Genomic DNA, 25,195 nt, shown 5'->3' with positions numbered 1-25,195 from the left:
CAGCTGCTGCCGTGTCGGAGGCTAAGCAGCGGGTGTGGGAGAAGTTCGGAGAGGCCATGGAGAAGGACTTTCGGTCGGCACCAAAGTGTTTCTGGAAGACTATCCGGCACCTCAGGAGGGGGAAACGGGGAACCGTCCAAGCTGTGTACAGTAAGGAGGGGACTCTGTTGACCTCAACTGAGGAGGTCGTCGGACGTTGGAAGGAACACTTTGAGGAACTCCTGAACCCGAATAACACGCCCTCTATGTTGGAGGCAGAGCTCGAGGTTGATGGTGTTTCGTCGTCAATTTCCCTGGTGGAGGTCACTGAGGTAGTCAAACATCTCCGCAGTGGCAAAGCCCCAGGGATTGATGAGATCCAGCCAGAAATGCTAAAGGCTCTGGGTGTTGAGGGGCTGTCATGGTTGACACGCCTATTCAACATCGCGTGGGAGTCGGGTACAGTGCCAAAGGAGTGGCAAACCGGGGTGGTGGTTCCCCTGTTCAAAAAGGGGGACCAGAGAGTGTGTGCCAATTACCGGGGTATCACACTTCTCAGCCTCCCTGGTAAAGTCTACTCCAAGGTACTGGAAAGGAGGGTTCGGCCGGTCGTCGAACCTCAGATTGAAGAGGAACAATGCGGTTTTCGCCCCGGACGTGGAACTACGGACCAGCTCTTCACTCTCGCAAGGATCCTGGAGGGGGCCTGGGAGTATGCCCATCCGGTCTACATGTGTTTTGTGGATCTGGAGAAGGCGTATGACCGGGTCCCCCGGGAGAAACTGTGGGAGGTGCTGCGGGAGTATGGGGTAAAGGGGTCTATCCTCAGGGCCATCCAATCCCTGTACTCCCAAAGCGAGAGCTGTGTTCGCGTCCTCGGCAGCCAGTCAGTTTCGTTCTCGGTGGGTGCTGGGCTCCGCCAGGGCTGCGCCTTGTCACCAATCCTGTTTGTGATATACATGGACAGGATATCGAGGCGTAGTCGTGGTGGGGAGGGGTTGCAGTTCGGTGGTCTGAGGATCTCGTCACTGCTTTTTGCGGATGATGTGGTCCTCATGGGATCATCGGCCTGTGACCTTCAGCACTCACTGGATCGGCTGGCGGCCGAGTGTGAAGCGGCTGGGATGAGGATCAGCACCGCTAAATCTGAGGCCATGACTCTTAGCAGGAAACCGATGGATTGCTTACTCCGGGTAGGAAATGAGTCCTTAGCCCAAGTGAAGGAGTTCAAGTACCTCGGGGTCTTGTTCGCGAGTGAGGGTACTATGGAACGTGAGATTGGCCGGAGAATCGGAGCAGCGGGGGCGGTATTGCGTTCGCTTTACCGCACCGTTGTGACGAAAAGAGAGCTGAGCCGCAAGGCAAAGCTCTCGATCTACCGGTCGATCTTCGTTCCTATCCTCACCTATGGTCATGAGGGCTGGGTGATGACCGAAAGGACGAGATCGCGGGTACAAGCGGCCGAGATGAGTTTTCTCAGAAGGGTGGTTGGCGTCTCCCTTAGGGATAGGGTGAGAAGCTCAGCCATCCGTGAGGAACTCGGATTAGAGCCGCTGCTCCTTTACTTAGAAAGGAGTCAGCTGAGGTGGTTCGGGCATCTGGTAAGGATGCCCACTGGGCGCCTTCCTTGGGAGGTGTTTCAGGCACGTCCAGTGGGGAGGAGACCTCGGGGAAGACCCAGGACTAGGTGGAGAGATTATATCTCAACACTGGCCTGGGAACGCCTCGGGATCCCCCCGTCAGAGTTGGTCAATGTGGCCCGGGAAAGGGAAGTCTGGGGCCCCCTGCTTGAGCTGCTCCCCCCGCGACCCGACCCCGGATAAGCGGAAGAAAATGAGATGAGATGAGATTTTATTTTGCCACACGCCAACTTGATTGCACTTGTCACACCCAGAGTACCCATTGTGGGACTTCATCTGTTTCACAAAAGCACATGCTGGAGCATCACAAATGAAGGAGCACACCATCACCTTTAGAGGTTTACCTCTGAAGGTCAATCCATTCCTCAGTAGCTGGGTAAGGTCATTGACAAATTCTTTGAGGTAGTCATACACACTAGATGGTTTTCCACTTCCACAAAACAAACCAATAATAAAAGGTTTTTTTGTGTAATCACAATCGAGCATCGCAAGAATTGGCCAAAACTGAACTTTTGAACTCTTAAAAATGGGTAAACCGTCGATGTTGAATTGTAACCGAATTGTCTGAAGGCAGCTAGGCAAATGGATTGAATTCAATTTTGATAAAATTCCCTTAGCCAATCCAAAATGGTGATATTCACCACCACCTAATGCATGCACAGCTATTTTCTTTTGTGTGCCAAGAAGTGTCCTGGCATCTTTAGGCAGCTCAGAGTGGTGTACTCTCAATATTGATAGAAGAGCGGTAACTGCAACAAGAGTAATGCCAAAAGTTGATGCCCATTGCTTTAGTTTAGCTTGTAAACTCATTTCCTCAGGCTCACTTTCATCAGAGCTGGATAACCCACTAAAATCCTCTCTTTCACTGGCATCACTGTCTGTAGTGTTTTGGTCAGGACTGTTTGCCACTGTTGCCCCACACAGTGCTAGATCTGGTAAGCTAGGAGGAGGATTTTCAGCCTGATTAACTGTACTTAAATGTAATTGCTGCAAAATCTCGTTCTCTGTCTCCCTTGCGTTGGACAAGACTCGCCTCCTTTTACTCCAATAAGAGGCCATCTCTGTGTGTATCGGATACAATTTTGAAATGCAAGTTTGATACCTTTTCTGCCGTGAGCTTTGAATGGTCTTCAGTGTCCCATAAATATGCAAATGAAGAAGAAAAAAAAACACAAAGTTAGTTTTGATGGCATAGTGTGACAACAATGAATAGTTGCATTTAACCCTTTCACATGCAAGTGAAGAATCCCCCTTCTAATAATGTATAGCCTATTAAGGACCTATTTCAGGATAAATATACAAATACATTCACTTTGAAGTGTAGAAGGTCCTACAGGCAGCTGTAATAAACTAAGATATACTATTTATGAGATGGCTTGCAGTGTGCTTATCTGACAGGATTAAAACCGTGCATTCTGTGTGAATGTGTATTTGAATGTTAACATTTAATAACATGTCGTTTTTAGTTATGTAATCATTTGAAAGTCACTTCAAGTTGAAAAAGTAAATGCATTCTTATTATGGCCACACCTGGCGTACTAGTAAATCAACTGTGATCAGATTGGTTAAAAAAAAAGAGGCTGCGTGTGATTTCAGTTCCGGTTCAATGCATTTGTAATGAGGGGCCGCACTTCTGTGCAGTGTGCACATTAGCAGAGAATGTCTAATATGAGGAGAACTGGCACTCGCGGGTTAGTTCCGGTTTTCTGGACTGGTTGCAGTAATAATCTTTGACCACGCGGGGCGCTCGTAGGCGAGTCCAGAATGAATGGGAGCCAACGGGGTTTTATCCTCAGAATCCACTTTTCTCACGATGTAATTTTTTGTCAAGTAATTTGAAAGTTTCTATCAAAGGGTGGGGCTAAGATAATAAACTCAGCTGAATATTGCATTTTTTAAGGTCACGTATCTGTTCTAAAAAGGCGTTAAAAACATGCGATGACGTCACACACTGTAATACTGTCAGAGGTACTGCTTTACGGTAGTTTCTAAAGCACTTCCCTTTTCCCGCAACGATTATGAGCCATTTCTTTCTCCTAAAATATAAACCTGGATTAGAATCATAATTTTAAGACTGCATCAATTTAGTTTACATCAGTAAACAATCTGTTAGAGAGCAGTGTTCTGTTGTTCTCCTCATGCCTCTTCCTTTCTTGATCTCTACAGTCGGACCTTGATGCTGTGACAACGGACAAGTCTTCTTCCTCTGTCCTTTTCCCCTGCCTCTGTTCAGTATGTTCAGTGTTGTTAAATCATTTCTCTTTTTTTTTTATTAGTTACTGTTCTTATTGTGTTCTTGTTAGTGTGATGTTTGAATAAACTTGCCTGTTGCAATGTTGGTATGTTTGTATAATTACTGTTATACAACTGTTACTGTTTCAATGTGACCCAGACCATATTTCTCAGTTAACAAACATGTGTAGCTTATAATGTGTTGCATGGCAGAGCAATTATATTCAATGGCTTAAAACAAACCCATCTGTAAAGATCAGTGAATGCATAGAAATCAATGACAAGTGGTGTAGATGGTTTTCCCTCTGTGCAAGGTCATTAGCCTAGCGCGCAACTTGAATAAGCCACGATATTACCCAGGCTCCAGCGCCACTTTCCTTACCAGGTGAAGCCTCAGGTAGCCTAGGACCATTCATACAGGAGCAAGCAAGAACGTTACCTTTTTCTGTCCTTGGGAAACGAAAAGACGGACAATCCGTTTCCACTGTAAGTGCAGTTTATCATTGCACATTTACGAGGCATTTCTTTTTTAAACTATTTTTATTTTCGAAAAATAGACAATGATGGATTAAATGATATTGACTATTATTTAAGGTGGTCATAACCGTACCTACCATGTATATAACACATTGAACATTGAACACAAGAAATTGAAGAAATTCCATTTATGCCCATGTACTTTCACCATACCTTTTTTGACTAATGTACGGCCAACAATGTTTCTAATGTGAAGCTTCAGCTTGACGCTCCGTTTTCCCTTCTTCGCATACCTCATCCACTATCCACGATAATAATCCACCGGACCACGACATGATGTTTTTAAAGGGTTTACTTGTCCAACGCAAAATACAAAAAACAATCCTTTTCCACAATGAGGTTCTTATTAGAGGTACGAAACGAGAGAGAAATTGAGAGAGGTTATCTAAAAAATAAAAGGGCCTGCAGGAAAATATAAATACAGTACGCAAAAATTGAGTTAACACGTTTCTGAATGCTCTTCAGCTTCAGATGCCGTCAAGAGGGTTCTCTGGTCGTAATCAGTCGCAAGTCCGTCCCTGACCAATCAGCGTTCATTAGCAGAATGCTAGCGTGTATGGCCAACAACGGCCCAAACTGTAAGAAATCGAAAGGACATAAGTACTCACTCATTTGACTTTTGAACCATAATCTATATTGAACTTGCGGAATCTGCAATAAAATTTGCGATATTTCAACGACAAGCAGGTGAAAGAGGCATAATTAGCCGTTTAGCCCCATAGACTCCCATTCAATCTGGACTCGCCCGCGATCACCCCCAGTGGATGTCTCATGGAACTACAACCAAAATCGGTACAATGGGGCGTATAGGGAGTGCCCAGGCTCTTCGTAGACGGGCTCTGACATTAGTCGTCGTTGCCAGCAGGCTGCACCCGACAGCCAAGGGATTTACATGTGGCATAGCAAGGTAAGCAGCAGAATTGTTTCCAAATTAAGCGTAATTTAGAAATGGAGTTGAGTATTATGGTTTCATGAAAGCAAGGACAGCACTCGGTTGCTTTCGAAACTTTGAATCGCCAACAACGGACGTTTCGGGCCGCGCGCCCTTCAGCGTGTTATGGCTTCTTCACGGCCATTACACGCTGAAAAAGGGAAACGTCCGTTGTTGGCGATTAAAAGTTTTGAATGCAACAGTGCTGTCCTTTCTTTCAGGAAATAATATTACGATACGTTGGATTCAGCACGCAGTTAAGTTACATAAAGAAGTCTAGTAAGTGTGAGCGCGTTACTGCATATATTCGATTTTTTTTCTTGCCCTTCTGGAGGCTTGGGTGAAGGGTCATTAATATTTGGTTTTATTTAGTATTATGGTACAATATGTAGCTGGGCCGACATGTCCACAGGTCGATTTCCCGTAGTATATTGATCATTTTTAATGATTTGGATTTCCCCGCGACGGTTTCGCGGGATTCAGCTGCTAGTCAGGGACGCAGCGCGTGACCGTGACAACGTTATTTATTGGGAAATGGGACTAAAACGAATATAATGGATGACATTCATAGTATTATTGGTATAACAATTCCATTACTTGTAGTACAGCAAACGAACAATTTTGTAAACATGAAATCGTTAATAATTTATCAATGTCCTTCTAGAATCTGTCATGAACTTTGATAATCAAATCAAACGATGTCTCGAGCGCAATAGATGTCTCTGATATAACGGACATTTAGCTGCTATTCTTTGGCAATTTGACATTTTAAGTTGGCCATATGAGCAATGTTGTTTCTTAATGTTACTCATATATGAACCTAGTCTAATATAAACATAGACTACGTTAATGTGAAGTAAATATACACAGCTGTGATAACCGCAATAACTTATCCTGGCATAGCAGTAGCCATAAGCAATTTGGCACAGAGTTTAGCTGAATGTCATTGATGATAAAGCTAACGTTAGTTAGTATATCTAGTTAGTCATCTATGAACGAATATGGTCGAACTAAAGTTGCTAACAGACCGACAGTCAAACATGATCGCCATTCGTGTTATTCTACTTACCAAGAGTTGTATATAATATGAAATAATTAATAGGTTATTGCTGTAAATGTCAGTACGACCGTAGTTGCCAACTACATCAACGGAAGATGAGCATCTTCCCTGGGGAGGCTCGTGCGCCTGGTTCAGGAGCAGTGTATAGCTCGAGCAGTCAACTGCTCTTGAACCTGACGCTCGAGGCTCCCCAGAAACTGGAACGTCAAGGTTAATGTTCGTTTTACCTTATTTGTGTATTTTGCTTGGGTGCCATTTTTATGTTTTTGCCAGGATCAATTCATGTACCCGTCATTTCAAGGTTATTTTCCCTCACAAAAGCTAGAACTTGTTTGGGCAATTTAGTTGTGCAGTACATTGTAAAAAGCCTGTAGTAAGAGAGAAAATAAAAGACATGATTATGTGTACTGTGGTCAAGACACCCAAGTGGTTTGACATATTTGGTGTAACTGATGTTTTTCTTTTACTCTTGCAACTTTCCCTTTTAGTCTCTGAAGCAGTGTCTCACACTCGAGTCCTGACCGAGGGCCTTGAAACTGGCATGCCTGTTCAAAACATCTCCAGGACAACAAGGTTATTTTGTGTTGACGTGTATTGAATTCTTAAGGGCAAAGGTAGCTCTTAACAGGCCAATTCTGTAGAAACTCCATAAAAAGAAATATTAACTCACTAAGACCATTCATGAAACATCAGTAAGCTGCAGTTTGCATAGCCAGTCAGTAATATTTTAGTTCTTGCAATTGCGACTGCTTGTAAAAAAAAAATTCAATGATGCCACCAACAATAACAATACAATGTTGTGCCAGATAACCTCAAATATAATTAGCCTACTTCCTATTTGTGCAAACCCATCAGATACCTTTGAAAAAAACAAAAGTGCAAAGATGCTTTGTCTGAAATTAGTTCCCTTACCGTTTAATTTGGAGCAAGTGAAACAATCACGGGCTTGTGTTATAGGGTCTCCGTTGTTGTCAACTGCTTCTCGGAGAGCTGGATGGAGAGGGTTTGCAGCGTCTGTATTCCAATTGGTTGTCGGGGTTTTTGCATTGGAAATGCATCAGTGAACAAATCGCCTGCTTGTGCCATCCGTAAGGTCTTCGTTGTCAACTTCTTGTTGGAGAGCTGGATGTAGAGGTTTTGCGACGTCTGTATTCAGATTAGGGCTGCACGATATGGGCTAAATATCATATCCCGATATTTTTTGGCTGACTCGCGATATACGATATATATCTCAATATTTTCTATAGAATGGGATAGATGGCTTTGTCGCATTGTCCTGCGTACTACGGTGAGGGTTTCAGTGCGCCCTAATTTTAATCCCCCGCCCCCTCCCTTCTCCGTTCCATTTGGGAACATGTTTGGTTTAATTTCGCTTGTTTCGTATATTTTAATTAATTAAGGGCGCCTCCAGAGGGCGCCCCCAACACATTGGATCGGCCCTCCGCTTTGGGGCCGACGTGTATTAACTTTTGATAGTCTACACTGTAAACCCGAATAAGTTCAGAATACTCAAAACTTTTGTGGAAACCGATTACCTCAAAGTTTTTGAGTAAGTAAATTAGAATATTTAAGTAAGTCTGTACTTAAATATTTTTACATCATTTACTCAAATATTACTTATTAATAAAAAATAATTGTGAGTGTACTGTACTTAAAACATTTGTTTTAATTTGTATATGCGTTTTAATTTTTTGGTAATGACTTGTTATGATGATATTGTACTTAATTATTCAACATCTTTAAACTCAAAAAATATACTGGTTAGTAACCAAAAAGACAATTTTACAAAGCTCATAAACTACTATTTTTTTTAAGTTCAGAATACTCAAATAAACTTAGAATATTTCAATGTTTTTATTCAGATTTTATTCTTTTTCTCCAAACCACTTTAGTCACAGCAACAGAGCTGTAAGTATACAAACACCACATACACACATCTGTATGTTAACCATGGACATCCAACTTGTAAAACCAGGTCAGTAAAACAAGGCCAACAAATGCACAATCTGAAAATGTAAACACACCCCGTTTGGTTGAAGGATACCTTGCACATCATGAACCGTCAACATATACATCCACACATACATTATATAAAAACAGATTTGTATGGCTGTGTATAAATCACTGCAAATGTTTAAATGTTTGTATAAAAGCATTGGGAACTTGTGCTCAGTGTAAAGGTATGGCCTTTCAAAACAGCATCTTCAAGTTTTTTTTACATCTATGGCCATTCAAGGAAATAATTTGAAATGAATAAAAAAATTAATTAAATAAATAACCAAAAAGTAAATATCAGGATATCAGATATCAAGTCATTGAACATGAATAAAAAATAAATCAAATAAATAACCAAAAAGGAACATAAATCAATGTAACAACAAACATGCATCATACAGGTAACGTCTACACTGTAAGCAGGTCATTTTTCAAAGAGAGCAGAGCAGGTTTCAGGGGTGCACCGTCATCCAACCCCATTAGAACCTTTTGTATGAAAGTGAAGGTGCCAACAAGCTTCTTTGGGTAGTCGAGATGTAACACATACACCAGCCCAAACAGTAACACATATGCATCGGCAAACGTGGCAATGTCCCTCATGATGAATTCATCTTCCACCACAATGGCTGTGGATACGGGACTGAAGTGAACGGGAGATGCACTTCTTTCTCTGATCATCGTGACAATACCAATGGGTGTGTCCTCGATGTCTGGCTCCTCTGATTCCTCAGTCTGGAAAATGCAAAAGTACACTGGTAACTATTTCTGAATACTTATACAGCTGCCCATTCAAAAATTAAGTATACAACTAAGTATTAGACAATAACAACAAAGATAAGTTAACCCCTTCCACTACTCCCCCCCCCAATTAAGGTTAAGACTGTCAGACTGACTGACTGACTGACTGACTGACTGACTGACTGACAGTCAGTCAGTCAGTCAGTCAGTCAGTCAGTCAGTCAGTCAGTCAGTCAGTCAGTCAGTCAGTCAGTGAGTGAGTGAGTGAGTGAGTGAGTGAGTGAGTATGTGATGGTGAGAAAAAGAAGCCTTAGGGCCCTACTTACAACACCAAGGCACTTCAAAAGAGCTCCAATGGTAAAAGGTGATTAGTGATGAGATCTTTTATATAAATATATTAAGACTTACGTTCCAAGTCTTGAAAAACTGTGTGTCCTCTTCCCGCAGGTATACTGAGAGAGCACGAAGGGCCACAGTGCGTTTCATGTTGATATCCTTCACATCCTGGGTGGATAAACAAAGACACATGAGAAAAAAAACAGGGGCCCTTTGCTGCCGACAAAGTATGAGTTACTTTACTAAATATGTACATGTTACAGGATAACTAATTGATTTAAAGTTAAAAGTGAAGGACTGCCCCTTGTATAGTAGTAGTATATAGTAATGAAGTGGTAGTAAATGCTGACAATCCTGGCAGCCAGCTGTCCCATGTGGATAAAATTTAGACAAAGTCCATTTTAGCTTTTTTTCAACTCACCTGTTTCATAATACTGTAGGATGTCTCGCAGTGCTCCTGCCACCCTTCCAGTACGAGCTGCCTTCTGTCTGTAAAGTTCTATGAGCTGTGGAATGTGCCGATCTAGTTCACAATAAAACTGGTTCCGTAAATTTATATTGGTGATCCTGTGGAACTCAGCACAGACCTAAAAAATAACATGGACACACAAAGTATGTGAAAGACAGTAAAATACCAAAGGGAAACACATCATAGTCACATTTGATGGGTGCACTATCTTTTTAAAATGAATAGCCAGTACAATAAAAATAGTTGAAGATGAGCAGAAAACACTTTGAGTCTGTGTATTATTTTTTTGTTATTATTATTTTTACCTGTGATTGGACCTGAAGGGCAGGCCATCTCTCCAGAAAGTCCTTCACCAATGGGTCTCCCTGAACAATTTCCTGACGACGAAGTGCAAAGGTTGTCTGCATGAGTTTCTCTATTGATTGTAGGTTTCTGTTGGCTCTATCAACTTCAGCTTTCATCTCTATTCTCATTTCCTCCAAACTGTCCTCGTTTTGTCCTCTTGGGAAGTTTGGGAGAAAGTTTACTTCAGCCCTTCTGGCTTTTTTAATGTTCGAGTGGGGATGTGCTTTCTCTGGATTATTCCTGCTTCTTTTCCCTGTATTTACGGACACCTCCTTGCATCCAGCTCTTGCCAGCCTAGTACGGTAATTTCCCATTTTAAATTTCAGGCTAATTTTCCATCCGTACCACCCACTCGCAGACCCCAGCTCTTTCAGACATGGGTGAGCGTTAATCAGGGCGTCTGCTGCCATGCCTACATCCCTGTCGCTAGGGTACGGTTTAAAAGAGTACATTAAGGAGGCCATGTTCTCTATAATGTTGTGTTTTTGTGCTCTGCTTAATTTTAGAGTCTTTCCAGAGCTCTCAAAAACACTGTTCCCCTCTTGCAAGACATGTTCAACTTCATACGAAAAAGTTGGGACAGGGAAAACATCAGGCCATGTTTTTTGCCGTTGGCTTACAGGCACGTGAGGCAGGATATCTGTGTCTGAACTACCACATGAACTTAGGTCACTTTCTGATCTAACAACTCTAAGCGTGCCCTTCTCTGGCAGGTCTTCTACATCAACCAAACAGCAGAGCTCTCCTCCGAAGTCCGGATCCTCATACTGTAACGTGAATTCAAAGTCCAGCCTTGGCTTAGCTTTGTCTTTCAAGATGCCGATGAGCTCATCAACTGATGTTGGCCTCTCATTCAAAGTCACTTTCACAGCCACATCAGTAGCTATGTAGACACGAAGAAGGTACTTTGGGGGCATGGCCATCAGCTGAAAATCAAGAGAGAGAACAGTTATCAAATTTTGTAGGGAATGAAACAACAAAACTTAGTCTAAAAAAATCATCTTTACACATTCATTTACACAGTCAAAAACTTAAAATGAAAGAATTTAGACATTTCCTTTCATCTCAAAATCAACTCACTGTTTTGGTATGAATTACTTTCTGTTCAGCTGTATGAAGCGCTTGGGTGTCAACAGAAGTTGTCCTTCAACATGGTACGCTGAGAGCGGTAAGCTGTCATTAAGCTCTAATATGTTGTTGACTGTTAAATTTCCAGGGTACAGTTTGTACGATCTCAAGTGTTCAATGTAACATGACTTGTGTTCCCTGCATAGAAACATTACATCACTGTTAACAAGTAGGATCTGCTCAATCCTGCTAAACTGAGGCAGTCCTCCCTCTTGTCCCACAGATACAAACCTCCCAACATCATACATGGTGCCATCCAAAGTGATGTTTGATGTGCTGTATATGACACTGCTGTCTGTTTTTTGTCTAATGTACTGTTGAGCAACATCTGGAAGGACTGAGACCAAGACTGAAGAGACATTTGATGCCTGCTGGTGTGGTTTAAAGAATGAGGGTGCACTGAGGTAGTATGCTACCATGTGCTGATGCCGTGTTGCTAGGGTTTTCACCACATTCTTAAAGTTTTGTGTATCGTGTATTACATGCTTGAAAAACCTATGCTTTCCTTCAAATCTCATAGTCCACAAATGGACAAGGGGTCCAAAACAACGTATGAGATCCGGGTAGTGCTCTAAATAGTGATGCTTAGGAAGCAGTCTGAACTCAGGGAAAACCTCCTGAAGCAGTCGTCTGTGATCCTGAATCTTGGTCTTCAAATAGTCAATAGATTCATCATCAAATGTTGGGGACAGGACTAGTTCGACAATATCTTTTAAATCCATCAATATAGTCCACGCCCCATCTCCATCAGGAACTGTATGGCCTATCATCAATGGCAGTAGTCGCAACAATGTGCTGTTCTCATGACCATTACCACCAATTGACCGCTTTCTGGCAAAGGTCTTTGAAATTGGCCGTGATCTGTTAACTTTATCCGATTTTTCGTATTGGAATGACATGATTTTTCTGTTTAGTCCCTCGAGAGTTAAGTATTTAAGCCTTATCATCTCCTGAATGCAGAGGGCCAATTCTACCGGCACAATGCCCTCAAAAAGGTCATGTAAAATATCTGGTGGGAAGCCAGTGGTTGTGTGAAAATGCTGTAAACTCTCATTCAAGACACAATCCCCTTTGACACCAACTACACTGTGACTCTGATCCCCTTGCATAACAGTCAGCAAATTACGGTCATGACTAGCTTTGGTCCTCAGACAAAATTCACCGTCTCCAACTTCATGAGACAGAATCTGGTCTCGTGTGGCATTGCAAAAACGACAAATGTGTCCTGCACGGAAGGATTGCATGAAGCCTGCTAATGCGTGTGCTGCCAGGTTGTCAGACACAACACAAAGAACAGTACCTTGAACTGACTGGCCAAGAGACTCGATGAACACACCGTCTTGTTCAAGAGTGCAAAGGTCTTGTAACAAAGGACGGAGAACTGTTTTGTATCCATACTTCTGGACATCAGGGACCTTACAAATGGCTGCTAGCTGAATAACATGCAGCGCTGATCTGTATTTAAGTGGAAGATCTGCAAGCACCCAGTAAACTGAGCACAGTTTGTGAATTTTTCTTGAAGTGCCTAAAGGATTAGCAATTTCAATATCATCAATGTACAATACAATTGGCAGTGAGAGTTCTAAGGAAGACAACAAATTATTCTTTTGAAAATATAAACCATCTTGGTGGCTCGTGTAATGGCCTTTTTGTGACACCTTTGTTTCCTTTATTCTTTCGAGGATGTCTGTGTGTTTAAACATTTCCTGGATCACCTGGAGAATAGGGACATAGGCTACTCTGCATCCAGGCTCCAACTCATACTGCACTGGCTTCACAACAGGGAAATTTTTTTCAACAAATGTTTTTCTTCGTTTTTTGGTTGACATCTCCTCCCCTTTAGTTGTGGCACTGACAAAAATATTTGTGTTCATAACCTCATTTACTAAATCATTCAGTGTAGCTTCAGTAATAGAGATATCATGCCTCTGTAGTGTCTCCTTTACAGTATCCCTGATGAGAGGCTGAGACAAGGAAAATATCTGACTGAGATGATCAACTATTTCCTGAGTTGCCATGTCAGAAACGTGGAGAACAGTTTGCATCTTAAGGAATAATGAGGAGAGATTATGGCGCAACTGGGCTCTCAACTGACTGGAGTCACATACACTGTCATCCTCAGGATTATCAAATGAGTCTGCATGCTGGGAAAGGAAATTATCTTCATAATCAAGGTCAGCAGCATTTACAGTAGCATTTTCTGTTGAAACTATCTCATCACTAAAGTCTGAACTATTTGCATGTATCCTACTTTTGTGTGTATTAAAAGAAGAATACACATTAGTGCTGTAGTTACAGTTTTTAAATGGGCATGTTATTGTCTCACGTTTTTTTAAATGGCCCCTTAAATGAGTGAACAATGTTTCTTGTGAGAAGGGCTGTTTCAAGTTACACACAGAACAGGTAAAAGCTGCCCTTTCTGCTTGTGCTGTGTGACTTGCACTGGGTCTACACACATCTCTGTGAAACCGTGACAAATGAATTTTCAAGGCATTAAAGGACAGAAATGTACAAATACAAGAGTCATGGAGACATGGTAGAGGGCTAACTCTAGAGTAATGGCTGTGTTTCAAGCGATAGTGCCGGAATAACTGCCTGGGTGTCTGCAGACACAATACACAATTTGCACTTCCACTCCATTACTCAAACAAAAGTCATCTTCAGTGTCTTTCAAGATAGATGTTTACCAGAGGTTCTGTGCCATTCACTGCTCAGTGCTCTTCTCTGGTCTCAGGTGTTTGATCCTGTGGGATGACATAAAAAATAGCACTCTGAAACCACTCAAACAATGCAGTCCAAATTTCTAATTAGAATATTTTAGCTAGAAATAAATAAAGTAATTTATACATTTTAAAACACAGATTGTGAACCCTTTCCAGTCAGTTCATGCAACACATCCTCACCAAAGACCGGTGGTAAGGTAATGATAACTGTGACCGCGTGTTCACGTGTTAAGTGCAAAAACTGCTCACTGAGGCCCAGTCCACACGAAGCCGAAACGGGCGACACACACAGACACACACACACACACCGTCTTCTTACTTCGAGGGGGAGGCGGCTTTACCGGACCATACCGGCTTATTTTCAACCAAATGTTAACTTAACCAGCAGAAACACAATTATAAAGAATAAAAATAGCGTCGACTGAAAATATTTATCGTCATTATTGCACTCAGTTCGCAACACGTCCTCGCCAAAGAGCGGTAACTGACTGCGTGTTACGCTGAATGTGTAAAATAAAGCGCAGACAAACAAAAACTATTTCGTTGTGGCATTTATTCAATTAAACAACATGCAAGTGAGTTTTGGAAGACTTTACCCTTATACTTACAAGTTTTCTTAACTTCAGCAGCCGATGCACTCCTCTCGCTTCACGACCGCCATGTTGGTTTGATTTTTGCCTCGTTCGGTCGGTGCCGCCAACGTAATGGCGCAATGACGTCATTACGTTGCACGCCTCCGTGCATTCAAAGGTTTTGAGTAAGGTCGTGATGATCGCTCAGACAATTTAAGTAGCACGAAATTATAACTGCATTCCTCGTTCGGAACACTTAGTAACTTAAAGTTGGGTTGACCTGATAGCGGATTTTGTTTGTTGTTTCACAATACTTTTGAGTTAGTAGTACTGTTCGGGTTTACAGTGTAACGTGGTCCATTATCCCTTACTTGTTGCAAGACACAGTAGTCTACACATACATCTATACATAAGGTTTCTGAGAACAGCAGGACAAGTTGGCACATCAACATTCACAAACGGAAGGCTTGCGCTACTCCATCTAGGCACTTTGAGTTGTAGCCTCATACCATAATTGAATGCCGCTTCTTTTGTAGCAAGAAGCAGCAAGTGTTATTTTCACAGAAGATGAACACATACCAAATTTTCTGATAAGCATATTAGCTTGTGCATACATCATACGATACTGCCTGCAAATTTCACGGTCATTAGACTGGTCGTCAGTTATGTAATGTTATACGTTTTTAGCCTCATTACATATGTTAAGGACTGTGCCAGGAAAGGAGAAATCAGTAGTTATCAGTTTCTTATCTGCCTTACTTCATGAGCATCAGCTGTATGTGGCCTTAGTGCCTAGATTTAATATGACAACCGCCACTGTTGTTTGGACAGGCGGGTAGACGTAAACTGGCAGATAAATCTTAAGTGTTGTGATTTCTCTTATTCATTTCTTATGTTTGCATTTGTGTCTTGCAGAAGATGAAGGAGAATGCGTGCAGTGGGCTGAATGGAGAATTCGTGAATCAAAGGCAACACCATCAAATGCATTATGAAATTAAGCACTATCAGGTTGTCAAGGCTGTAGCTCAGCCAACACATTGGATCGGCCCTCCGCATGGTCCTGTATACCTGATTTTTTTTTTTTTTAACTATTTATATATGGAATCTGAATGCACTCTCCAAGAAATGCTGCAGTTCTTTGTGCCACAAGAGGCCAAGAAGCTCTACTACAAGAAGTTGAGGCAGAAGATGAAGATTATTACAAATTATCCAAGTCAGTTCCTTCCGACCAAGTAATTTGATTGGACAAGAGGCATTCCAGTGCTGATATAGAGTATAACAGCTATAATTCCCTCAGTACAAACGACAGCAACGAGTTTCCTTTTTGTTTACTGGCAGGATTTATTTGGTTCATCCAGACCGTGAAAACTGTAATCAAAAAACATAATACACAAATACAATAATCACTAGTCAAAATAATAACAAGCCATACAGTAATATCCCAACATTGTCCTGGTAATGTCGTCACTTTCAATTAGGCTACTGTATACACAATACACTTTGGTTACATATAATACAACAAAACACAAAGACCAATCTAACTAAGCCCAACATGTGTTAGCCCTTAACGGTGTTAGCCCTTAGCTGTATAAAAACAATTTAATACAAACAAGAACAGAAAACACACACACAAAACGTCAGCAAAACATACCTTAGTAGCTGCATTGCAAGAGGAAAGTTGTGTAGCTTGGCATTACTCTGTAGGATTGTTTATCTTGATGCTAAGAGCTATTTTGCAGATGCATCAGCACTGAAAAACATGTACTAAATCAGCGGACTTTTTTGATGAGTGTTACGCTAAAGTATGTCCTGACGGAAACGGGCGATACAAAAACAAAGGTTCCGCCTTAGAGAACCTTGGTTCCTACCAAAATAAATAACTCAGAAATACCGCGCTGACTGACACAGAGGCAGTTACACTCCCACCAAAACATATCACATGTATATGATTTTCTTCAACTATTGAGAGACAACATACTGCGTAGAAAGGATAAACAAAAAAACTAAACTTCAGTCCTTGGCTTCCCCAGAGAACGATCACCATGACTGCACCTGTAGTGAGACAGATAGAGAGAGAGAGGGGAGGAAAAGAAAGAGAGAGGTCGGAGTCTTCAGTCTGCTTCCATCAGCGTCACCGTCTTATGGATGGGCCTTTCCAGGTGGACAGGTTTGGAGATACGCTTTCCTTTCTCATCAAGGGTTGAGTCGCTGATGAGCAACTTGAGTCTTCGCACCTTCCCATCCTTTCCTGGGTACACTTCGATAACCTTTGCCATCCTCCACTGGTTACGTGGTGTAGTATCATCTTGCAGGAGTACAACATCGCCGACCTTTGCATTCCTGCGATCTTTGGTCCACTTCTGTCTCTGTTGGAGGCTCAGGAGGTACTCCTTCTTCCATCTTGTCCAAAAGTGGTTGGATAAGAATTGAACTCGACGCCATCTCTTGCGTAGGTATAGATCTTCCTTGACGAACTTCCCAGGAGGTGGAGCGAGTATCGTGGACTTCATGGTCAAAATGTGGTTTGGTGTCAGGGGCTCTGGACTGGATGAATCATTTAGACAATCAGTGCTCAGAGGTCTACTGTTCACTATTGCCATGACTTCATACAGGAACGTTCTTAGAGAGGAGCAGTCAAGCTGCGTAGCTGACTGTTCTAGAATGGACGTCAAGACACTTCTTATGGTGCGAATTTGTCTTTCCCAGACGCCACCCATATGACTTGAAGCTGGGGTGTTCATGATGAACTCACATCCAAGCTGCTTGAGCTCTTCCTGATCCATTTCTTTCAATGCTTCAGCAAACTCTCGTCTTGCTCCGACGAAGTTTGTTCCTTGATCACTTCTTATCTGACGTACCTTTCCACGAATGGCGATGAATGAACGCAATGCGTTAATGAAGGCATCCGTGGTCATATCGTCAAGCATCTCAACGTGAACCGCTCTGGAACACATGCAGGTAAGTAACAATCCATAACGCTTTAGCTCTTTCCTTCCTTCCTTTACGTAAAATGGTCCAAAACAGTCCATACCGCAGTAGGTGAATGGAGGAGCTGTTTCCATTCTGTCCTCTGGAAGGTCTGACATTTTCTGCTGTTCAGTGCATCTTCTGAACTTCCTGCACTTAGTGCACTTGTAGATATGGGATGATACAGCCTTGCTGCAGCCCAGTATCCATATGCCATTAGATCGGAGCGCATTCATGGTCATTCCTCGTCCTTGATGGTACACTCTTTCATGATAGTGCTTGACAAGTAAATTTGACACATGACTGTCCTTTGGAAGGACCGCTGGATGCTTCACCTGTGGATGTAGGGCAGCATGAGTTAAGCGGCCTCCAACTCTGAGGACACCTTGGTCATCCAGGAATGGACTTAACCGGTGCAACTTATTGGCTTTGCCCTTGACTGGCGTCTCCTTGTCACTTTGGAGTAACTGTATATCTTGTGAGAAGGTTGCTTCTTGAACCATCTTGATTATTGTCAACTCCGCTTCTCTCCTTTCCTCCAAACTGCAGGCTTCACAGGACTTTGGCTGAAGCCCTTTAATTTCTTTCACATGGCGCTGGAGTCTGGCGATAGCTTTCACCATTTTAGACCAGTCTGAAAACTTGTGTAGGCGATCTAGCAGCGACTTGACTTCTTTCGCCTGGGTGTCGAGAACCTGGACCTTCTTAAGCTCAGGATCGTCATATGTGATCTCTCCCACCTTGACATCTCCACTTGGTAACTCCTTCTGCCAAAGAAAGTCTGGGCCTGTGAACCAGTTAGAGGATACCAGTTGCTCTGCTGTGAGACCTCTTGAGGCGTAGTCTGCTGGATTATCTTCTGAAGCCACATACTTCCATTGTGTAGACTCTGTGCTTTGCTTGATGCGTTCCACACGATTTGCCACAAACACGTGAAATCTTCTGGCTTCATTATTGATGTAACCAAGGACCACTCTTGAATCAGTCCAGAAGACTTCTTGTAGGCATTCTATTTCCAGTTCTTTCTTGAGCATGTCACTGGTGCGGACAGCTACCACTGCTGCTGACAGCTCGAGTCTTGGTATGGTTGTGACCTTAGTAGGAGTGACTCTCGACTTTCCCATTACAAAGGAACAGTGGACTTCACTTGACGTACTCACTGCTCTGAGGTACGAGCACTCTCCATAGCCTGACTCACTGGCATCGGCGAAATGGTGGAGTTCGTAGTGTTGGACCTTGAAGCTTGATGGAACGTAGCATCTTGGAATCTTCACCTCGGCTAGATTTCGCAGGTCTTGAAGCCAGCTTTCCCACAGAGGTCGTAGGTCATCAGGTAAGGTGTCATCCCAACTGAGCTTGTCACGACACATCTGCTGCAGGATCTGCTTTCCCAACAAGATGAACGGTGCCACAAATCCAAGAGGGTCGTAGACTGAAGCGACTGTGGACAGGACTCCTCTTCAAGTAAGTGGATTCTCCTTGACGATTACTCTGAACTGGAACTCATCAGAATCCACGCACCACTGCACACCGAGTGCTCTTTCCATGTGCAGTTCACTCAGTGCCATGTCCTTGTCTTTGGCAGCTGCAGCACATTCTTCTTTTGGGATTGCGTCTAGGACCTTCTTGCTGTTAGAGATAAACTTATGCAGCCGGAGTTTGCCTGTGCTGCAAAGTTCTCTTGCTTCTTTCACCAGTTGGATCGCTTGGTCTTCGGATGCTACACTTGACAATCCATCATCCACGTAGAAGTTCCGTTGAATGAACTTTATGGTGTCGTCACTAAAGTTTCCTTGTCCTTCAGCAGCGACATGCTTCAGCCCATAGTTGGCACAGCCAGGTGACGATGCTGCACCAAACAAGTGGACTTTCATCCGATAGATGGAAGGTTGGCTTTCGAGATCTCCATTGTCCCACCAAAGGAACCGCAGGTAATCTTGGTCTTCTGCCTTAACATGGAACTGGTGAAACATGCGTTCGATGTCACACATGATTGCCACAGGACCTCTTCGGAAGCGATACAGAACTCCCACCAAGGTGTTTGTCAACTCAGGACCCGTCAGGAGGTGGTCGTTCAAGGACGTTCCTTGGTACTTGGCGGAGCAATCGAAGACAACACGTATCTTCCCAGGCTTTTGTGGATGATACACCCCATGATGCGGAATGTACCAAGCAGGAGCTTTGTGGATGTCTTCCTCCGGGACCCTTTCTGCATCTCCGCGACTTATGGTCTCATCCATGAAGGTCTTGTAGTCTTTGTAGTACTGGTCGTTTCTTCTCAGCCTTCTTTCTAGGCACCTGAGACGATGGATAGCACAGATCTTATTATCAGGTAAGTTAGGTCTTTCTTTCTTGAATGGCAGCGGCATTTCGTAATGACCGTCGCTCTTTAACTTGATGCTCTTTTCCATTTTTGACAGGAACCTTAGATCTTCTTGAGAGATGGGGCTGGTTTCCGACTCTCTTTCAACGAAGTCAGACTCCAGCATCTTGATGACATCTGCAGGTAAGAGAACTTCTTTGATCTGTGTCCTACAGACATAGTGCACTTCCTTTGTGAGGTCTGAAGAGGACGGTAGACCTGGCATCACTTGCTTCACCATGACTTGGTGACTTATTCCAATTGCATCTCCATAGTTGAGACACGGGTTGCCATATCCCACTACACTCCAGCCCAAGTCTGTCTTTTGTGCAAACGGCTGGTGTTCCTCACCAGGCACCACTTGTCTTGGAACGAGGGCTTGGGCACAGTTGTAGCCAATTAACAGGCCGACATCACAGCTTTGCTGAGGAGCGATCTCATCTGCAATGTGTTCAAGATGAGGCCATGCTTTCGCCGTATCTGGTGTGGGAATATGGTCTCTGTTTGCAGGGATAAACTCTCTTGAGTAAGTCACTGGAAGAGTGATTATCTTGTCTGAATAAAAACCTCTAACTTGTAGACCAGCTAGCTTCCGACAGGACACGATTGTGTTTCTTGAAGCCAACGTGGAGAGGTTTAGCTGAACTGGTTCACTCCTAGCATTGAGAGCCTTCGCTGTCTCGTCGAGGATAAAGGTTGTGTCACTTTGTGTATCAAGGAGTGCGTACACCAGAACTTCACGACTTGGTACACTTGTAGATGACACCCACACTGGAATTATTGTGGAGGTATGCGTGTCTCCAACATTCTGGATGACTCTAAGTGCCGTCGCCTCACGTGATGGTCTCTCTGACTGGTCTTGTGACTGTTCATTCTTCCTTTCTTTGTACTCTTCTTTGTCTTTGTCACTGTACCTTGCTCTGTCAGATCTTGTAGACATCCTTTCTTCCTTGGTGCGATCGTCATGAAGACAAGTTGGGTGTCTTCTCTCACAGGTGTCGCAGCTGTCTCTTTCTCTACAATCTCTAGATCGGTGGCCAAATTTGAGACAGCCAAAACACAATTTATTTTCTTGAACAAACTTGATTCGCTCCAAGATTGTCCCTTGCATAAACTTGTAACACCTTTGTAGACTGTGTCCTGCCTTCTCACAGAAGACACAGCTTGTGATGACGGCTTTCTCATCTGAGGTGGTTGCTAACACCTTTGCTCCAGGACCTCCGCTCTTTACACACTTGTCTGGAATCCTTTCACTTGGCTTAAGAGCATGAAGAGATGTTATTGGGCTGCAAGCGATTTTAGCTTCACGTGTGAGAAACTTGACAAACTGGCTGAAGCTCGGGAACATGCGAGTGTCTTCTTCTGCTTCTATGACTTTCCTATTCCACCTTGAAGTCACCCAGTCTGGGAGTTTAGAGAGAATTTTCTGGTTCTTGTTGCAATCATTAAGTATTTCAAGACCTCTGATCTGAGACATGGCTGCCTCACAGCAGCGCAGGAAGTCGGCGAGTTCTTGAAGTTCCATACTGCCTTTGGAGCTTATCTTGGGCCACGCGTCGAGCTTCTCTCTGAAGGCCTTGGCGATGAGGAATGGATTGCCGTATCGCTCTTCTAGGATGTCCCATGCTGCATAATATGCTGGCTCTGTGCCAAGTAAAAAGTAGCTCTCTATGGCCCTTTTAGCAGATCCACCCACATACTTGCGTAGATAATATATCTTCTCTTCAGCTGGTATGTTCTTCCTGTCAACGAGCGTCTGAAAGGACACTTTCCAGTCGTTGAATCGGAGTGGGTCACCACTGAACACTGTAGGTTCAGGTAGAGGAATGCGACTCGCACTGATGGCTTCTGCGAGCGCTTTGACGAGAGCTGTTGTGCCATCTTCATATTTGTTTTCTTGCCTTGCTTGTGCTACAGCTGGTGGTGTAGAATGGTGCCGCAGTGGGCTAGTTTGAGGCTTGACTTCTTCTTTCTTCACAGAGACACGATGGAGAAGAACATTTATTTCTTCATCTGAGCCGTCGCCCTTAGTTGCCGGACATGAATGTATACTCTGGTCATATACTTGCTGTCGTGCCTCAGCAGCCTTTAGCTTCTTAATAGTCTCCAATCGATCTAGTTCTCTGCGCTTGGCTTCTAGCACTCTTTGTCTCTCTGCATTTTCAGCCTCTTGTTTGGCTTTTAGCTGAGCGGCTTCAACTTCCAGTCTCTGAAGCTCTTTAATATAATGCTCTTGCTCCAGCTGTACTTCTAAGGTGGCTTTGTTGGCAGCAACCTCAGCAGCTGCACTCTTCCTGCTTGCAGAGGAGCACTTAGTGTGGCGAGAGCTAGTGCCTGTCCTTCCTGAGGCTACAGACATTACCTCTTCAATGACTCGATGTTCTTCATGTCTTTGACTTGTAGTATGCCTATGGGCTGTAGCTTCCTCCCTTGCATCTATAAGGTCCATTGCATCCTTAACCATCTTCTTTGTTACTGTTTCACAGGTGTCGATTTTGCGACGTGTGTTAAGGTCAGGAACCTCAAGGCGTTTCCAATCGTCATAAACGTCATTTAGACTCCTAGAGGTATTGCGTACTTTAGTAATTTGTCCATCTAGCAGGTCGTCTGAGCACTTTCCACTCAGCGCTTGCTTGGCTTCTTTAGTGGCATCCTTCCACTTCTCATAGCACACACTGAACCGATGTGCAACCTTTATTACTTGCTCATCATGCTGTTCTTGACCCTTTTCCGTCATTCTGCGGACTCTTTGGCCTAATGGTGACTCTTCTGAGGAAGCGGGGTTGTCCACTATGATGCCTTCAGTCGCTTGTGGCTGCACGGTTGAGCTGTGCTCGTGCACACACTCTGTCTTGTCAGGTGCGTGTGACTCCATGTCTGGGAAATGTACATCTGCAATTGTGTGCTCTTCGCCATTTCGGGACATCTTACTTGCCTTACTGTTGTCATTCACTGCTCTTTGGTGCTGTCTTCGTGAGCAGCTAAGTTTTCACTATAATTCCCTCAGTACAAACGACAGCAACGAGTTTCCTTTTTGTTTACTGGCAGGATTTATTTGGTTCATCCAGACCGTGAAAACTGTAATCAAAAAACATAATACACAAATACAATAATCACTAGTCAAAATAATAACAAGCCATACAGTAATATCCCAACATTGTCCTGGTAATGTCGTCACTTTCAATTAGGCTACTGTATACACAATACACTTTGGTTACATATAATACAACAAAACACAAAGACCAATCTAACTAAGCCCAACATGTGTTAGCCCTTAACGGTGTTAGCCCTTAGCTGTATAAAAACAATTTAATACAAACAAGAACAGAAAACACACACAAAAAACGTCAGCAAAACATACCTTAGTAGCTGCATTGCAAGAGGAAAGTTGTGTAGCTTGGCATTACTCTGTAGGATTGTTTATCTTGATGCTAAGAGCTATTTTGCAGATGCATCAGCACTGAAAAACATGTACTAAATCAGCGGACTTTTTTGATGAGTGTTACGCTAAAGTATGTCCTGACGGAAACGGGCGATACAAAAACAAAGGTTCCGCCTTAGAGAACTTTGGTTCCTACCAAAATAAATAACTCAGAAATACCGCGCTGACTGACACAGAGGCAGTTACAACAGCACTGGGTCTTTTAACTATCCACGTATCGCTCCGCTTTACGGGTGTTCTCATAACCGTTAATGTTATCAACAATCTTTTTGTAGCTTAGATTGCAGCTGAATTAAGTTGAATTAAGAATGGTCGCCAGAAGAGGAACAAGGGAACCTAATGTAATGCTAATGTGTTTGTGTTGCTTGGCAACAGTTCAGTCCAGTTGCGGATCTATTTGTGTTGGCGGAGCCAAATAAATCATTAATGAACCAAAGAAATCTGAACATAATATGTTGTTAATTATTATTGTTAACTAATGATTGGTGCTTGTAGAACTGTTGGATAAAAGCAATATCACTCAGGAGTGAGTGCTGTTGTACTACGGCTGGGAAGAGAATCACAGCCGTGCTGATATTCAGTACAACAGCACTCCCTCTTGTGTGATATTGCTTAATTATTCTGTTCCAAAATTCCATAAAAAGTCTCATTACTAAGAAATATTGATGTATAGTTACTTTTGTCAGTTTCAAGTTTTTGTTTTAACACGGGGGTACCAACAATGTGTATGATGTATGACTACCTTAAAGCATTTGTCGATGATCTCACCCAGCTGCTGAGAGAACCTTCAGAGGTAAACCTCTAAGGTGTGCTCCTTTATAAGCGATGCTCCAGCATGTGCTTTTCTCCAAAACAGTGTGCTATCCTCTGGTTCAGTCTTTATCATCTACAGTTGATTTAGGTACAAAAAAAGCCCATTTCACATATCCCATCGATTAAATGCACCTCTGCTGTTTGGGTGTAAATTTTGCCATCACTATTTCTTGTTACGGAGATGAAGACAACTACTTGTCTCTTTCATGCATCTCCTTTGTCCACATCTATGTTTGGGGAATGTAATTTGAAGCCATTCCGTAAGTGTTTGCTATGCCTCATTGTTTATTTTACTGCATACTACATTGGCACACTTGGGATTTTTATTTTATTCAATTTCTTCCCTTCTACAATGCGGCAGCATAATCATTACTACAGATTTATTTCCCCCACTTTATTCTGTTTTTTGGGCATTTCCTACCAGTGCAAAGATGTTTAAATTAGTCACTGAAAGCAGTGTTCTGAAATGATATCAAAAATAGTTGTGGCCTGTATATGTAAGCATGGCCTTCACATATTTTTTGTAAAGCTGTACATGTCTTTAAAGATATTGATGCGGACGTTTCCACATTTACACTTCTCAGTGCAAATGGTTTTTTGAATAAGTTTCTGAAAGTAGTGCTTTGAGATGTTTGAGATAACAAACATTTAATGTGTTGGAAATATTTTTGGTCGCTGTGTCATAATTCAGCTTAATATTTAATACATTGTTTCTTATGGCATATTAACGAGAAAATGTCAAACTGGCACTGAATGTTGAAAAGGTTGCTGACCCCTGGTTACTGTATTCCCTCTCCCGCTCCATTACATGTATGTTTGTTTATTTCAAGTTAACTTGTTTTTCTGTGTTATTACAACCTTGCAACACATTTCCATTAATGTAGTTTGTTTATTCCTTAACAGTTTTCAAAAAACACAATCAAATG

At 42.8% G+C, this 25,195-nt stretch overlaps 2 protein-coding genes across 5 annotated transcripts in view; one reads left to right on the top strand and one right to left on the bottom strand.

Annotated features, from left to right (window-relative positions):
* LOC130372962 (uncharacterized) overlaps nucleotides 1-25,195 on the top strand; it is a 52,226-nt gene that overhangs the window by 14,410 nt on the left and 12,621 nt on the right. The window lies entirely within an intron of this gene.
* LOC130372951 (uncharacterized) lies at nucleotides 8,679-23,637 on the bottom strand. 4 transcript variants are annotated; one of them, XR_008893434.1, is made up of 6 exons: nucleotides 16,337-23,637; nucleotides 14,722-16,053; nucleotides 11,343-14,134; nucleotides 10,223-11,188; nucleotides 9,521-10,035; nucleotides 8,679-9,106 (listed from the first exon to the last, which is right to left on the bottom strand). XR_008893434.1 is itself a non-coding variant. In XM_056579114.1 (6 exons), exons 3-6 carry the CDS (start codon nucleotides 11,183-11,185, stop codon nucleotides 9,102-9,104), a joined length of 1,230 nt encoding a protein of 409 aa, XP_056435089.1. In that variant the 5' UTR covers nucleotides 11,186-14,134; nucleotides 14,722-16,053; nucleotides 16,337-23,637; the 3' UTR covers nucleotides 8,679-9,101. The 4 variants fall into 4 exon arrangements, 1 of the variants encoding a protein (XP_056435089.1); XR_008893435.1 differs by having other exon boundaries at nucleotides 10,223-14,134; nucleotides 16,337-23,092; nucleotides 23,376-23,637; XM_056579114.1 differs by having other exon boundaries at nucleotides 9,521-9,616; nucleotides 9,870-10,035; nucleotides 10,223-14,134.

Source organism: Gadus chalcogrammus, chromosome 20 (assembly GCF_026213295.1).
Source record: "Gadus chalcogrammus isolate NIFS_2021 chromosome 20, NIFS_Gcha_1.0, whole genome shotgun sequence".
In the NCBI taxonomy this organism is placed as follows: domain Eukaryota; kingdom Metazoa; phylum Chordata; class Actinopteri; order Gadiformes; family Gadidae; genus Gadus; species Gadus chalcogrammus.
The sequence above is the reverse complement of the archived record's forward strand: the minus strand, read 5'-3'. Positions and strand labels throughout refer to the sequence as shown.